A 15,823-nucleotide genomic window follows, 5' to 3' on the forward strand; every position below is an offset into this window, starting at 1 on the left:
GCTGGGCGACTATAGTGGTTCACACCAGCTGGACACAAGTCTTATTAAAAGGGTTGCTATAAAGGTGCAACAAGCGTTGATTGGCTTAGTGGAAGAACAAAGAAGAGCTAAACCACACCACGTAGGTTCGATCACCAATGAACACATTTCACATGATTTTTTTCAGCCACCCACATAGTTGGGCGGCCTTTGCATGCCGGTTGCCTTTTTTTTTTGGGTGAATGTCTGAGCCCGACAACCACATTGGGCCAAGTCGGATAACGCTCCTCCTTTTCGATTTTCGAGGATGTCCGGGCGGGTGGTGTGGCATACCATTTTTCCAATCGGGATTTCTCAATTTCAACAGTATTTTTACACTAAATGCTGTTTTTCGTCGCCGCTGCAATATAGAAGGCACGTTGCTTAGAGTCAAATCAAATGGCGGGAGTTCAAATGCTCTTCGTACTTTCCTCCTCTCTTGCTGCGACAATTAGGGCTTCCAGTTCTCTCTAGTGTACTATCAGCTATGGTTTTTAAATCAAATCCTGGGGTTGATGAGGGAACAATGAGCGGGAAATAGAGGTAGGGAGCAAGGAGAGCGATAGTGGAAGGACGGGGAAACATCTCCTGGGCTTGCGGGCGGGCGTCGATGCGTGCGTGCGTAAGTGTAAAACAGAGAGAGAGAGCGAGAGAGAGAGAGATTGATTTCCCTGTCGAGAAAGTTTCGTAGCTCGAAGGAAAGACCTATTAAACGAAAGGGCACACATAGAGAGCTTTTGCTTAAGAATCGAAACGGAGGGTAGGTGATCTGCGGAATCTGCTATTCCCTATTACCTGCTTTGCAATGTCAAAAGAAGACGTTGAATTTCGAGACGAGATGGAAGAGCGCCTCATCAACGAGGAGTACAAGATCTGGAAGAAGAACACACCGTTTCTTTATGATTTAGTCATTACGCATGCACTGGAGTGGCCTTCTCTAACTGTACAGTGGCTTCCGGAAAGGAAGGAGCCTCAAGGGAAAGATTATTCAGTTCAGAAGCTTATTTTGGGGACCCATACCTCTGATAACGAGCCGAATTATTTAATGCTGGCCGAAGTCCAACTGCCATTGGAAGACTTGGAGAGTGATGCCAGGCAGTACAACGAAGAAAGAGGGGAAGTAGGAGGATTTGGTTGCGCCAACGGAAAGGTTTTCTCTTGCTTAATTCTAAATCTTTTGTTTCCTATTCACGACTTTCCCATTGCGTAGAACATGGGATTTGTGACTCTGTACGCATGCTTTTTTGTTTGCTCTTAACACTTACATTATAATCTGCCATTGCAGACCACTCAAGCACATCAACTGTTGTGTTTGAACTTGCGGAAGGACTACATACCTTTAAGAGGACTACTTTAATTTCTAACTTACGGAGCTCTTTTCTCTTCAGGTGCAAATAACTCAGCAAATAAATCACGATGGAGAGGTGAATAGAGCTCGCTACATGCCCCAAAATCCGTTCATAATCGCCACCAAGACAGTGAGTGCAGAAGTTTATGTTTTTGACTACAGCAAACACCCGTCTAAGCCCCCTCAGGAGGGTCGCTGCAACCCAGACCTGAGATTGCAAGGTCACAAGACAGAAGGATATGGCTTGTCTTGGAGTACTTTGAAAGAGGGTTACCTACTGAGTGGTTCTGATGACGCTCAAATTTGCCTATGGGATCTTAGTGCCAATCCAAAGGGTCAAAATATGGTCGAAGCGAAACAGATTTTTGAGGTACATGTCAGCCCCAATTTCACTCTGTAAATTCTACAACTTATGCAGTTTGCGGATTTACAGCGTGTCCTTAGAAATTCCGATAACCTTCTCTAGAGAGAAGTCTTAGGAACTGGATTTTTGGCAAGTTGTGATTTCACTTTCTGCATTCTATTTTGTTGCAACAGTTCCACAGCGGAGTAGTAGAAGATGTTGCCTGGCACTCGAGGCATGAGCATCTTTTTGGTTCAGTAGGGGATGACTGCCGACTGCTGATTTGGGATACTCGTAAGAGTGGCGAGAAGCCTCTACATGCAGTAGATGCTCATCTTGCAGAGGTAAACACCTTTAGCTTTTCTGTCTCTTTGCTTTCACCCAACCTTCACAACGCTCCCCCTGCCTTACCCTCCGCTCATCCTGCATGTACGGAAAGCTTGAGCTGCATCTTCCCACCTCTGATTCATGCATGTCTCGTAAACTTCCTGAATTTTTAGAAACCCATCAAGGCTTGGGGTGCACATGCACACTATCAAAGTTGTGCAGGAATTATGCCACTGGAGCCCTTGGTTGGTTAAATACCAGTCCGGTTGAGGCTTTTATTGATACGAGATTCTTGAATGTACCTGATTTGATAATCTGGAACTGAAGGGTGGTTTCATTGAGATGATGTGGATCTTGTGCATACGTTATTGTGGAGGCTACATCAGGATCAGAGGATTGACTTGCTGAAATTCACTTCCATTTATCCAGTTTTGGATTGTGCATAGTGGCTTCCTCTGCTTTCCCTGCACGTTCTTATGACTGATCGATCCCCTGCTGTGGAAGACTTTTTTAAAGGTCTCAAACCCTGGAAGAGGGAGACATATGGTGGGTTGCAACTGTACCCCCCCTGAAGAGAATATGCCTTTAAAGCTTCTGACATGAATAGCTTCATGGGCATGATTTCAAGCAGACTTTACAACATCATCATTTCCTGGTGCCCATGGGTTGTGTTGGTCTTTCCCAAGAGCCTTCCCATACGGGCTACTATGTCCCGCTCCAAATGTTGCTGAAGGCTGCCACTGAATGTGCGCCTATCTGGTGCTCATCCCTCTTCTTGCTGTGCACCCTGATGCTGCTCCTTGGTACCCTCCTGCTGCATTGCATTGTTGTTGCTCTTGCTTGTTGTTGGCTCGTCTTTGCTTGCTGCTGGCTTGGTTGGGTGATGAATATTGAAGCGTGCAGGGCCAGCCTCCCTTTATCAGTGACTGTTTTGGAGGCCTCTAGGCTGAAACATACATATCGAGGAGTTTAGGGTTTACAAAAAGGATTGAAACAATGGATGTGGTGTGAATCTGATGAAATACCATTGATATTTTGATGAGGTGGTTGGCAGTGTGTCCTATGGTTCACACCCACTTGAGAAACGAGTATTTACTTGAGTTTACTTGAGTGCTGGCAGAAAATTTAGATTACTAATGAATAGTCAATTATGGAAATTATGAATGAAAGTGGAGAGAGAGAGAGAGAGAGAGAGAGTTTATTATAGTCTTCGAGAAACTGATGGGTCTATGAGATTGTTGAGATACTTGATACAAAACAAGCTGAAAGGATCAACACCCAAACTACATACTACATGCTACGTCATAAGAACATCAATACAGAGTCATAACATTATGTCAATATGGCCCTCCCGATCACCTTTGTTATCATATATCATCAAAGTACAAAGCAAAATCTGGCCCAATATCATGGAGGACCCAGCGACTGGTGGGACAATGGTAGAATAAAATCAGAGATAGGGTGTCACCACGGGGACGTGAAAAGTGATGTAAAGTATCTTCGTAACTCAACCTATGCTTAACTCGGGGTTAACCATGGCTAAGTGTTGTAATGGTTTGGTTGTGAGGGACTGGCTAGAAGAAGTGCACACTTCCTAGAAGTTCCTAGGGGCAAAGTCTAGGTGCACCACTAGGTCCTAGGGACAAGGCAAAGGCTTTAAAAGAGGGGTCTAAAAGTTGGACCCAAGGACTACCAACATTGTTCTTGGTATGGGGGTTAGGACTTTAATGAAGGGGCAAATGGCAAGGAGGTGCTATTTGTCATGCATGTGTATGCGTGCCCTTTCCCCACCTTCCATCTCTCTCCTCTCACTCTCATAGAGGTGCTGGACGTTTTCAGTTGTTCTTGTGCAGTTTTTGAGCTGTTTCAAGCCTGTTTTCAGCCGTTTTAAGCTTGTTTCAAGGCTAGTACGCAAGAAGTCATATTTCAACTTTCTGAAAATTTTCGTCCGTACCGCTGTACAAAAGTCGTACAGACGTGTGCGGTTGTATCCAATAGGTGCTCAAGATTGTCTTTTGCTGTGCTGGACCTTTTTGCACGTCTTTTTGACTGCGTGGTGGCTTCTGGAGCTGTTCTGGACAATTGCAGGTTGCAGGAGGAACTTTCCCTACTGCTTTTGGCATGTGCTCTTAGGAGGACTCATGCACAGATCCCGAGGTGGTCATTTTGGGGCAGATCTGTGGATCATCTTTCCTCTACAGCTCTTTCTTGTTTACCCTCCGCTCTCTACCTTCATTTCTCTCTTATCTTGATTGCTGGAAGACACCTGAAGCCTGCGGGGAGCCTGGACAAAGGATAGGTGCGAGGAAGGAGCTCGCCCCTCTGCCACAGATAGCGGGAATTGGTCCGAGGTTCTGCTTTTCCTAGTTCTTTCTTACTTTGTAACTTTTTGCAGTGCATGCGTGCTGTTTGCAATCTTTCTGGACTCTACAGGTTCTAGCAAGCACCCAGAGGCAAGGGTGAGGCTGTTGAGGGCCTAAGGACAGTGTGGATGCATGTGATATCCTTGAGGTTGCCTTGAGCTCAGTTTGTTAGAGGTATGGATGCATGAGTATGCCTTGCCAGTGGGAATTCTAGTGGTGCACTTGGATTAGATGCCTTGAAGACAAGTAGAGGATTTGCAGAGAGAACGGTGCAGGGTTGAACCCGTGTTGTAAAGCATTTCCATTCAGAAGCATTAAATAAATACTGTAAGGTGCGCCAAGGCATTTGGGGCCAGTGGGTGCACTGTGTACTATTTTCATTGCGCAGGGGCATTCTAGCCTCACCTTTGTCGTTGTTGAAGTTTGTTTCTTAGTTGTGCTAAGTGATTGAAGTGACTGAGGCTTGCATTGTGGCTATTTATGAAGTTTATGATTGAGTAGAAGAAGATAATTGCCCATTTAGTTATTGAAGGCCGGTTTCATAGGGTGTTGCCGTTGGTGACCCTTGTCGATCGCACCCCGACCGTGAACATGGAGGGGATGTTGACACGACCCCGTAGGATCTGACCCTATCACTGACCTAGAATCTTGTCCTTAATCCAACCAGAATCATAGCGCAGGTGCCTCGATCCTCTCGACCACACGTGGTCGACTCATCCATAGGCCCGTATCTAACCCAGGCGTCCCATACCACCTGAGCCCGTCCAGAGGACCTTCGATACACCACCTATGATCCGCCATGTAGATGGCCAGAGTCTCGGCCTGGGTCCAAGCCCCATCCATCAGTTGAGGAGCGCTCAACCGATCTACACAATAGCTTTGGCCCTCCCTCTATATAGAAGGAAACCCACTATAGATAGCACAATGCTATGAATAGCTCCCTCCATATAAAGCGAGCACTATATATGAATCAATCTCTATATATAGCAATCTCGGCTAAAAATAGCCATCCAGCCCTATGCTATCCCGTAACCCACGTTAACCTGCTATCCAACTCTACGTACACCATGCACATGACATGCTCCCCTTCCTCTAAGAACTCACTCCTGAGTTCACTAGAAAGCCCGAAAACTCTCTGTGAAGATGAGTCCACTCTGACTATCATTTTGAGTGTGCTATACTTTCCATGAGATTCAAATCAAAGAAAATCTAAGGCCAAAGCCACAATCTTTGATAACTAACCTAAGGAAAGTAAATCTCTCAATCTAAACAAGGTTACGTAGCGTCGAGTATTCTCCTCGAGAAATCCAATACCGCGTGAATCCACAGAGTTAATTCCGTTGACATATCCATACACAAGCATAGTAAAATCTGTACCTGAAGGTAAATGATTCTATCAACCTTATCTTTTGAGTATCCTTGAACTCAAAATCTTAGGTTGAGATCGAGGAATCATTGTGCGAACAACCCCATCAATTGAACCCCTCGAGCCCAATTTTTGGGTTGCAATTTCTATCAACCCTAATTCTTGAATTACTTAGTATTCAGAAAATCCCTCAACGGAATACCCTTGTAATTCAAATTCTTGGGTTGAAATACATGACAGACTTTCCATCATAGAACAATTAGGTGTCCGTTCATAACTCATGATGGAAGAATCTTCATGGAAGTATCAATGGGCAAAATATATGGTCCCCTTGATCTATCCTCAAAATGCCCCTACATGAGGATAATCAGTAAAAATTCAGTTGGCTATATCCAGTCAATGGTACTGTTCTAGACATGTATATAGTCAACCATCATAGGAATAATATCCTATGTGATCCAAAGACTACGGAAACGATCTATTCTGAAATTCTCATCGCCTACCCTTCTCAGGGAATCACGATTTCCAAACACGTAGCAACCGAGAGAGCACACAGCCTATGGACTTCTATTTCTTCTACAAATCTCTTAATCATGAGCGCACATCATCAGCCAACGATTCAGCCCATACATGAGCGGAAATTCAGATTTGCAAGAGCAATCTTAAAAAGCATACCTGGAAGACATCTTTTTTGCATACCTCACGTTGAATTCAATCGTGATAGGACGGCTCGGATACCAAATGACACGACCCCGCAGGATCTGACCCTATCACTGACCTAGAATCTCGTCCTCAATCCAACCAGAATCATAGCGCAGGTGCTTTGATCCTCCCAACCGCCCCCGAGCACGTGGGCTACAGCTCGACTCATCCATAGGCGTGTATCTAACCTTGGCGTCCCATACCACCTGAGCCCGTCCAGAGGACCTTCGATACACCACCTATGATCCGCCATGTAGATGGCCAGAGTCTCGGCCTGGGTCCAAGCCCCATCCATCAGTTGAGGAGCGCTCAACCGATCTACACAATAGCATTGGCCCTCCCTCTATATAGAAGGAAACCCGCTATAGATAGCACAATGGTATGAATAGCTCCCTCCATATAAAGCGAGCACTATATATGAATCAATCTCTATATATAGCAATCTCGGCTAAAAAATAGCCATCCAGCCCTATGCTATCGCGTAACCCACGTTAACTTGCTATCCAACCCTAGGTACACCATGCACATGACAGATGTCTTCAAGTGTAATCTTCACTTCTGTCCTTGTCGGATATATCGTGTCGTTGGCTTCGGATCCTATCCGTATTGGAGGCTTGCAGGGTGATAACTTGAGCGGTCTAGCTAGAAAGACTTTGTGATCATGCTCTGCCAGTGTGTCTCATCCTTATCTCCATTATCTGAGTAAGCGCTCTTGATGTCTAACGTCCTCATGGATGAAGACAGCCAACATCTCTGGTTTGGGAAGTTGAGACAGTGGGAGTAGCCTGAAGCTATCTCTGAAGAGACAGTATAAGCAGCCGTTGATCTCTGTTGGACATTTGAGGATGAAATGCTTCTTTGACTCAATCTCCTATAAATCACACAAAGTGCAATATGTGCACCTCCCTAGGTGCTTTCTCAGCTCATCCACTCTCAATGCGAAGGCAATGTGAAGAAACCTAGAACTGCCTAATAGAGATCCTCAGTGAATGGGGGAGGTGAATCTGAGTATATTTAGGAGGATCAATAAAACCCTTGTGAGAGATACTTAGGCAGTGGTCTCTGTAGAAGCTAAGCTTCACTAGGAGTTCACTTGGTTCCAATCAGGTCCGGAATGTGTGTAGCTCAGGAGGTCCTCGTGTATGATCTATTTAACCTTGTGATACCTAAGTGGGAGAAACGACGCATCAATTGTTTTGGTCATGTGTCTCAAACCACCTGCTTGTGTGTGTGTACCAGCATCTCTGGTCACCCTCAACTGCCAGGGCCATAGAGGACAATGCTAGCCATGGCAATCTGTGACGTCTTGAAGTACACTCCCCATATCCCTTGACATGATACAGGTACGTGATGACCTGGAATGTTGCATCAAGCTATAGTGGGGGTGATCCAAACTCAGCCTATATAATTTGGTGGGCTATTGCAAATCATCCATGACACCCGAGCCCACTCTGCATCCGAGAGATCTGGCACCCAACAAGAGCTGCCATACATCCTAGCTGGTTGGACCAAGGAGTCGAATAGGAGGGCCTTGGTTTGGGGGTCCTGAAAGTGCGAGTGGAAGCACTGCCTCTCCAACTTGGCTAAGGAGGTATATCCTCTATTAAGACGGGCCTGCATAGCCGGTCTCATTGAAAAATAGGGCCAAAAAAGAGAATTTCAAGGTATGTATGAGAGAGAGAGAGAGAGAGAGAGAGAGAGAGAGGGGGGGGGGGGTCCTATGAGAGGGCTTGTCAAGTTGAGATCGTTGACGCAGAGGATAATGAGGGTAACAAGATTCTTCTCATAGAAGATATACAAATTTGGATGTGGTGTTGACGTTCGAAATCCCTTTTGTAGGAAGAATGCATCTATCTTATGGCTCCATGCTCGTGGTGCCAGTTTGAGATCATACAATGCCTTGTGCAACCTATAGATCTTCCTTGCTGAGTTTGGAGCTTTAAATCTTGGCAGTCGCCCTACATAAGCCTCCTCTTTTAGGTCTCCATTGAGGAGGGCTGATTTCATGTCCATCTAAAAGATGGGCCATGCTAGTGAGAAGTGACTGCCAAAATTGTCGTGATTGTGGCCATCCGTGTGGTGGGAGCAAAGGTATCTTCATAGTCAATCCTAGGGTGCAATGCGCATCCTTTAGCCACAAGTTTGGCTTTATGCATGTCCATAGCTCCATCTGACGTGTACTTGGTCTTGTAGACCCACTTGACATCGATAATACCCGTCGTAAGGCCGAGGAACCAATTCCATCTTGTCAATAGACTCCATGGAGCTCAACCTCCATGGCTCTCTTCCGTGTCATTTGAGAGAGGGCTTCCTTGATTGAGGTTGGTTCCTTATCCCACATGATGCGAGACATCAAGGCAAAGTTTACTTGTAAGGGTGAAGCTGCCAGAACTTTTCCTTATGGTGGAATTTGCGGGGGCCGTCTTCCTAGAGCCATTTGATAGGGATGTTTGTGACTTTGGAATCTTTCAAGGTTTCTATCAACCACCTTGGTATTTTGTGAGAACTCAAAGCCTCCCTTGGTATCTTCTGAGTACTTTAAGCCTCCTCATCCTGAAGGTGCTCCCCCTCAACATTGGGATCTTATTCCGGTATAGCATCTATTTCAGGTTCGGGTATCTGCTTTGGCTCAAGAATGAGAACAATGGCTCAATACCCTGAAATGAAACAGATTAGGTTTGTGACCACAATATGCCCCAAATGGAGTTACTTAAGGAACTGCAGTCGTTGGAGATCGGTTGATGATATGGACAGCCATTGCTGCAGCTTCCACTCCAAGAAAACAAGGATTCTCACTGTGCTCTAGCATTGTACGGTCTACCACGATCTTGTTCTTCCTTTTTTTTAAAAAAAAGAAAGGAACCTTCTATTAATGCTTGAAAGATTTCATACAAGACAGCAGCCCCGAAGGTGCTGAGTATGGGAAAAACCGGAAAAGGTTGAAAGAAAAATCGGCCTATTCCAGAGAAACCCAGCTCACTAGGGGATCTCTGGAATTGGGGCTAACAGCCAAGTGGGGGGACTATACAGCCAGCGAATCCCTCGCGGAGTGAAGATGTAGAAAACACCTACAGGCCAAGCCTTGCAGAAACGAGCACGCCTCTCGATATTCGCCTTGGAGCTTGGAGTACCGCGCTCCCAGGTGGACCGTAGAGTGTAAATGATATCTTGCCATATGGCAACTAGGGTAGTAGCGGGTGGAACTGGGTGCTCACCGATCACAAGAGTGCAACGAGCCACCCAAATGTTCCAAGCCGTGATGCTGGCTACCACCTCCCAGACACTGTCCTCCTTAGGAGGAGGAGCTAGACTGTCAGGGGGGATTGCCTCGTGGAGTGCGATCCTCTAGATGCTCTGACCCTGTATCCGGTAGGTTGGGGAGATCTCATCAATCTGAAACGCGTGTCCTCCCTCTGTCAACCAAGCCACCATCCCCTAGGTGTAGTCTCTATGAAGACTCTGCGTACGTGTCATGATCCCGAGGGCTCCCATCCAGATCCTCGCTCGCTACGACAGCTCCACAGGCAATGCAAGATAGTCTCCAAGGCACCATCGGAGCAACAATGGCACTGCCCGTCCACTCGCATCTGCTCCAACCACGGTCCGATGGGCAAGCCTTCATGGGTGGCCAGCTAGAAGAAGTAAAAGATCTTCCTCGGTCGCAAGCTGGACCCAACCGCATCCAGAACTTGGAGCGCACATCCCGGGGCACTCTCTGGGTCACCCAATGTCTCTCCCTCGAAGGGGTCCACCTCGACAAGTCCATCTAAAGCCTCGTGCCAATCCATGTGGTGTAGGAAAAGGACACCTCATCCACCTGCTTAGCTAGGCTGCCCTTGGAGGGCCAGAACCATTGTCCTGGATCCCACTGGACCTCCCTCAGGGCTCTACCCTCCCACTGTTGGGGTAAAGGCACTATGGCCACCCAAGTACAGTTAGTACACTTAAGTACAGTTAGTACTTTTATTTGTTAAGTACACTAAGTACTGTGTACTTAGTGTTGTAACCTTATCCTTTCATATAAAAGGTTGACTGTGTGCTAGGGGAGGTACACACATATGTTTTATCCCCACACTCTTGTGTTTATCCTGCGTGTGTCGGTGTGCTCCATCTCTACCTGGCCACAAGTGGTATCAGAGCCTGCCTACCTTCTTCTCCCGTTCGTCCAGCAACAACTGTGCCAGCAGCAGCACACAGAGAAGGAGAAGCAGCAGCAGCATTCGCTACTGCATCACGCCAGGAGCAGCAGCAAGTTGCTCCAGCAGCGCCAGCAGCTACTAGCGTTGCCAGCGCTATCAGCCGTCGAGGCTGTCCGTCGCCAGCAGGCAAGGCCACCGGTGACGCCAACAGCCAAGGCCACCAGCGACGCCAGCAGCCAAGGCCACCGGCGACGCCAGCAGCCAAGCCAGAAGCGGCGCCACCAGCGTCGCCAGCCAGGCGGCGCCAGCAACTCCGCCACCAGCGCCACAAGTGGCCACAAGTGCTTGTACTCGCCATCGCCATCGCCGGAGAGCTCGGAGACGATCACGATGCGCAACACATCATAGAGCAGCCCGCTTCATCCGCTTCTGTTTTTTTTGGTTTCTTCAGCCTTCAGTTCTTTTCTGTCCCAGCGCAATTTCTGAGCTCATACCTGAGCATTGTGGGTCAGATGTATTGTCAGTGAGGTAGATCTGCAGATCTATGCCTCCTATGTGAGAGGAATTCTCACTTTTGAATTGCGGAATCAAGGGGCTTTTGTAGCCACAGCCAAGCATTGGCTTATACACGCACTTGTTTGCAATTATCCTCCTGATTGGAGTTGATTTGTGCAAGGATTTGATGCATTTTATGACTTACGGGACAGTGGCAGATGCATATGATACAGTGTGTACCACATTGTTACATTGAGCATTGAATGTGCAATTAAAATTGGGGCTTTTGACATTGTTATGCATATCAGTGTTGGGGGAAACACCTAGATGCTTTATGTGATCAGTGGAGCTTTGGGAAAGCGGTGTATGCACTAAAATCTTCAAAAATTGGCTTCCAGTCAAGGGGCTTTTGCCTCATTCAAGTTCTAAACTGTGTAACACAGTTATAGAGGCAAGAGAAAGTCTAATTCTGACAGTTTTGGACAGTTATACAGTCAATTTCTGTTGCTGTACTAGAAAGTACAGTCAGGTACTGTCCGGAGTCAACTTTTGGACTGTAAACAGTCACTTTACTGAAGTTTAAAGTGCATAAAATAGTGCTGTTTTCACTGTTACAGCAGGGACATACATTGTGTCAAATAAAGGTACTGCTGTACTGTACTACAGAGCATCAATTAATGCATTAAGTATTGCTGTTCTGGATCTGCAGCAGGCAGGAAACAGACAGTATTTACTGTCAAGTGGGAGAAAGTTGCAGGTCCTGTGTTCCATTGCAGGAATTAACTTTTGAGCACAACTACAAGTGCATCTGTGCACTTAGTTTGCAGGGAGTCAGGCACCCAAGTATGGGTTATATTTCTTGCTGATTGTAATGGCTTCATCCTCGGAATCTTCTCTTCTCAATATTAAAAAGTTGCAGGGTGCTGCTAACTACCCAATGTGGAAAAAGATGGTCCTGAATGTGCTAATTCTCAGGCAGTTTCATGCTCCTATTATACACAAAGGTGTGAAGCCCACTGGCACAACTGATGATGCTTGGGCACTAGCTGATCTGTCAGCAAAGTCCATAATTGAATTGTCACTCCATGAGAGTGTTGTTTGGAATGTGGATGGTGAAAAAACAGCCTGGGGTGTGTGGAAAAAGCTACAAGATACATATGAGCAGCAAAGTGTAGCCACAAAGATATATTGGTTGCGCAAGTTCTTCAATCTGAAGATGAAGGAAGGGACCTCCATGGATGCACATCTCAATGAGTTTAATTCAATTGTCACTCAACTTGCAAATCAAAAATATGTGGTGGATGAGGAAACCAAGGGTATGGCACTCTTGATCTCTCTTCCTGAAAGTTGGGATACATTCACCACAGCTGTAACAAATGCAAACACTCTCATAAGTTTTTCAGATATCACAGGGCTGATTTTGCAAGAAGAGCAGAAGCTGAAAGCTCAAGATGCAGTAAAACCTAACAATGCCTTGAATGCAAGGGGGAGAAGTCAGCAAAGAGGCAAATCTCAGGAAAGGGGAAAAGGGAGGAGCAAGTCCCGCTCCAACAAAGATGTTGAGTGCTACTACTGTGGCAAAAAGGGACATACCAAAAAGTAGTGCTTTAAATTGAAAAATGATAAGAGAGACAAAGCCAAAAACACTGATGCGTCAGATGCAAAAGCAATTGTACCAGTAAGCAATGGCAAGAGCAGTGTGAAGATTGAAGAGCTTCATTCTACACGGTTATGACAGTGAGGAGAGGTTCTATTTCTCTCTACTTTGGATGCTCATTCTCTCCATGCAGGAGATTTTGCAGACATGCACTCTTGGATCATTGACTCAGGAGCCTCATTCCATGTTACACCTTACAAAGAATTGTTTGTAAGGTATGCAGCAGGCAGTAATGGAGTCGTTTTTCTAGGGGATAATCATGCATGCAGTATTGTCGGTGTTGGAGATGTTAGGCTTGTATTTGCTGATGGTACTCAGCTTATGCTTCACAATGTTAGGCATGTACCGGAAGTCAAGAAAAATCTGATTTCTATTGGCATGTTGGATGACGAAGGTTTTGTGACCAGCTTTGGTCATGGTTTCTGGAAGGTCACCAAAGGTGCCCTGGTTGTTGCCAGAGGCTCTAAGGTTGACACAATGTATACTCTTCATGCTAAAGTATGTAATCATGCTGATATTCATGCCACCGAGCTGCCGAATATTTCTATGTGGCATAGCCGGATGGGACATATGAGCATAAGTGGAATGGAGCAATTGGCTAGCCTTGGCTACTTACCGTCTCTTAAATTTTCTGATTTAAAGTTTTGTGAGCACTGCATATATGGTAGACAGTTACAGTGTCCTCATAAAGGAGATTAGGACATAAAGATGCTCAACTTGAGCTTGTGCATACAGACGTGTGTGAGATGCCTAGTCCTTCACTTGGAGGTGCACGGTACTTTGTCACATTTATAGATGATTCCACAAGGAAGGTGTGGGTGTATCCTCTTCGATTGAACAGTGATGTCTTTCCAGTGTTTCAGAAATGGCTTGCTATGGTTGAGAACCAAACAGGCAGAACACTGAAGGCTTTGCGGTCAGATAAAGGTGGGGAGTATATGTCTAATGCATTCAATGCATTTTGTGATGCTAGAGGTATTAAAAGAGAACTCACTGCTCCTTACAGTCTAGCGCAAAATGGCACTGCAGAGCGTATGAATAGAACCATACAGGAAAAGTCTCGCTCTATGATGTCACATGCTGCTTTACCTCATGGATTTTGGGCTGAAGCTGTAAAAACAGCAGTACACCTCATCAATAGGTCACCAAATAAAAGACTAGATGGCAGAGTGCCAGAGGAGCTTTGGACAGGAAAACCTCCTTCCTATAAGCACTTGAGGGTCTTTGGCTGCACTGCGTACGTGCATATACGCAGAGAAGATCGCAGCAAGCTTGATCCTAAGTCTCTTAAATGCATTTTTCTTGGATATGGTGACAGTGGTGAGATGGGTTACCGCCTATGGGATCCTGTGAATAAGAAGCCGCAGCAATGATGTCTTATTTGATGAGTCATGTATGTTTAAGGCAGCAGATAAGCCTTCTGATGCTTCAGAGGTTGACATTGATGACTCGGGACATCCTGTACAATTCAGGCAGGCTGCGAATCAGCCACAACAGCAGCGTAATCAGCCAATGCATGATGCTGCAGCAGGTCCAAATGGACAGCCCGCAGTGGCTGAAGATGTACTACGGGACATGCCACCTTTGGAAGACCTCCCAGGCATAATTCTGCAGCCTGATCTACTGGAACAGCCACCTGTTTTAGGTGAGCAGCAAGTTGGACAGCAAGACCAATGGGTCCGAAGGTCCACTCGACAAATGAAACCGCCAGACAGATTTGTTCTAGGAGCAGATTTTATTATGCTTACAGACTGTGGAGAACCTTCCTGTTACAAGGAAGCCGTGCAAATGCATGATAAAAGGCTATGGGAACTAGCCATGAAGTCTGAAATGGACAGTCTCCATAAAAATGTTACTTGGGAATTGGTGCAGTTGCCTAAGGGCATGAAATTACTGCCATGCAAGTGGGTGTATAGATTGAATGTCACACTTGGAGCTAAGCCAGGTTAGTTGCCAAGGGCTTTAAGCAGGAGTATGGTGTCGATTTTGATGAGATCTTTTCTCCAGTGGTTAAGATGACCACACTCAGGATTGTTCTTGCTTTGGTTGCATGTGAGAATTTGGAATTATGCCAAATGGATGTGAAGACAGCCTTTCTTCACGGTAATCTTCATGAGGAGATCTACATGCAGCAGGCAGAAGGATTTGCAGTCAAGGGCAAGGAGTCACTTGTATGCAAGCTTAAAAAGAGCCTTTACGGGCTGAAACAGGCACCAAGGGAATGGTATAAGAAATTTGATACCTTCATGAAGTCCCAAGGTTTCAGGAGAAGTGATGACGATCACTGCTTATATACCAAAAGGGCTGCAAATGGCAGCTTAATCATTCTCATTTTATATGTGGATGACATGCTTATTGTTGGTAAAGCTCGTAAGGAGCTTGATGACCTTAAGAAAAGATTGCATGAGGCCTTTGATATGAAGGACCTTGGTGATGCAAATCACATACTGGGAATGCGGATACGGAGAGACAGGGGACAACGTTTGTTGTATTTGTCTCAGACCGAATATATTGGCAAAGTATTGCACAGGTTTCATATGGAGGGGGGGAAGACCCTTAGTTCTCCATTGCCTCCATATGTGAAACTCAGTGCAATGGACAGCCCACACTCAGATGCTGATAGGGCTGAAATGGCCAAGATTCACTTGTGGCAGTCTCATGTATGCCATGGTTGCTACCAGACCTGATATTGCGTTTGCAGTGGGAGTGGTTAGCAGGTATATGGCAAATCCAGGCAAGAAGCATTGGAATGCAGTGAAAGGTATCATGAGATACCTGAAGGGCACACAGGAGTTGTGCATATGCTTTGGCAAGCGAGATGCAAAGGTGCATGGTTATGTGGATTCAGATTTTGTTGGTCATCCCGATAACCGGAAGTCTACTACCGGTTATGTTTATACATTCACTGGAGGTGCAGTGTCATGGATGTCAAGGATGCAGCAGTGCATAGCCTTGTCTACCACGGAAGCTGAATATATTGCAGCCACAGAGGCATGCAAGGAGGCCTTATGGTTATCTCGGCTAGTGGGAGACTTGGGCATTACAGGTGATATTCCATTGTTGCA

The 15,823-nt window shown here is 46.0% G+C and overlaps 1 protein-coding gene across 2 annotated transcripts in view; it reads left to right on the forward strand.

Moving 5' to 3' along the window:
* The first annotated feature begins 251 nt into the window (after nucleotides 1-251).
* LOC147895754 (histone-binding protein MSI1-like) overlaps nucleotides 252-15,823 on the forward strand; it is a 30,843-nt gene continuing 15,271 nt past the window's right edge. For both annotated transcript variants that reach the window (XM_087382434.1, XM_087382435.1), the window contains exons 1-3: nucleotides 252-1,168; nucleotides 1,407-1,736; nucleotides 1,904-2,053. In XM_087382434.1, coding sequence (XP_087238560.1) covers nucleotides 824-1,168; nucleotides 1,407-1,736; nucleotides 1,904-2,053 — 825 coding nt within the window. In that variant the 5' untranslated portion in view covers nucleotides 252-823. The remainder of the gene's footprint in view (nucleotides 1,169-1,406; nucleotides 1,737-1,903; nucleotides 2,054-15,823) is intronic.

This window comes from Dipteris shenzhenensis, chromosome 12 (assembly GCF_047967505.1).
Source record: "Dipteris shenzhenensis isolate YYH24624 ecotype China chromosome 12, Dip_SZ_1.0, whole genome shotgun sequence".
NCBI classification, from domain to species: Eukaryota; Viridiplantae; Streptophyta; class Polypodiopsida; order Gleicheniales; family Dipteridaceae; genus Dipteris; species Dipteris shenzhenensis.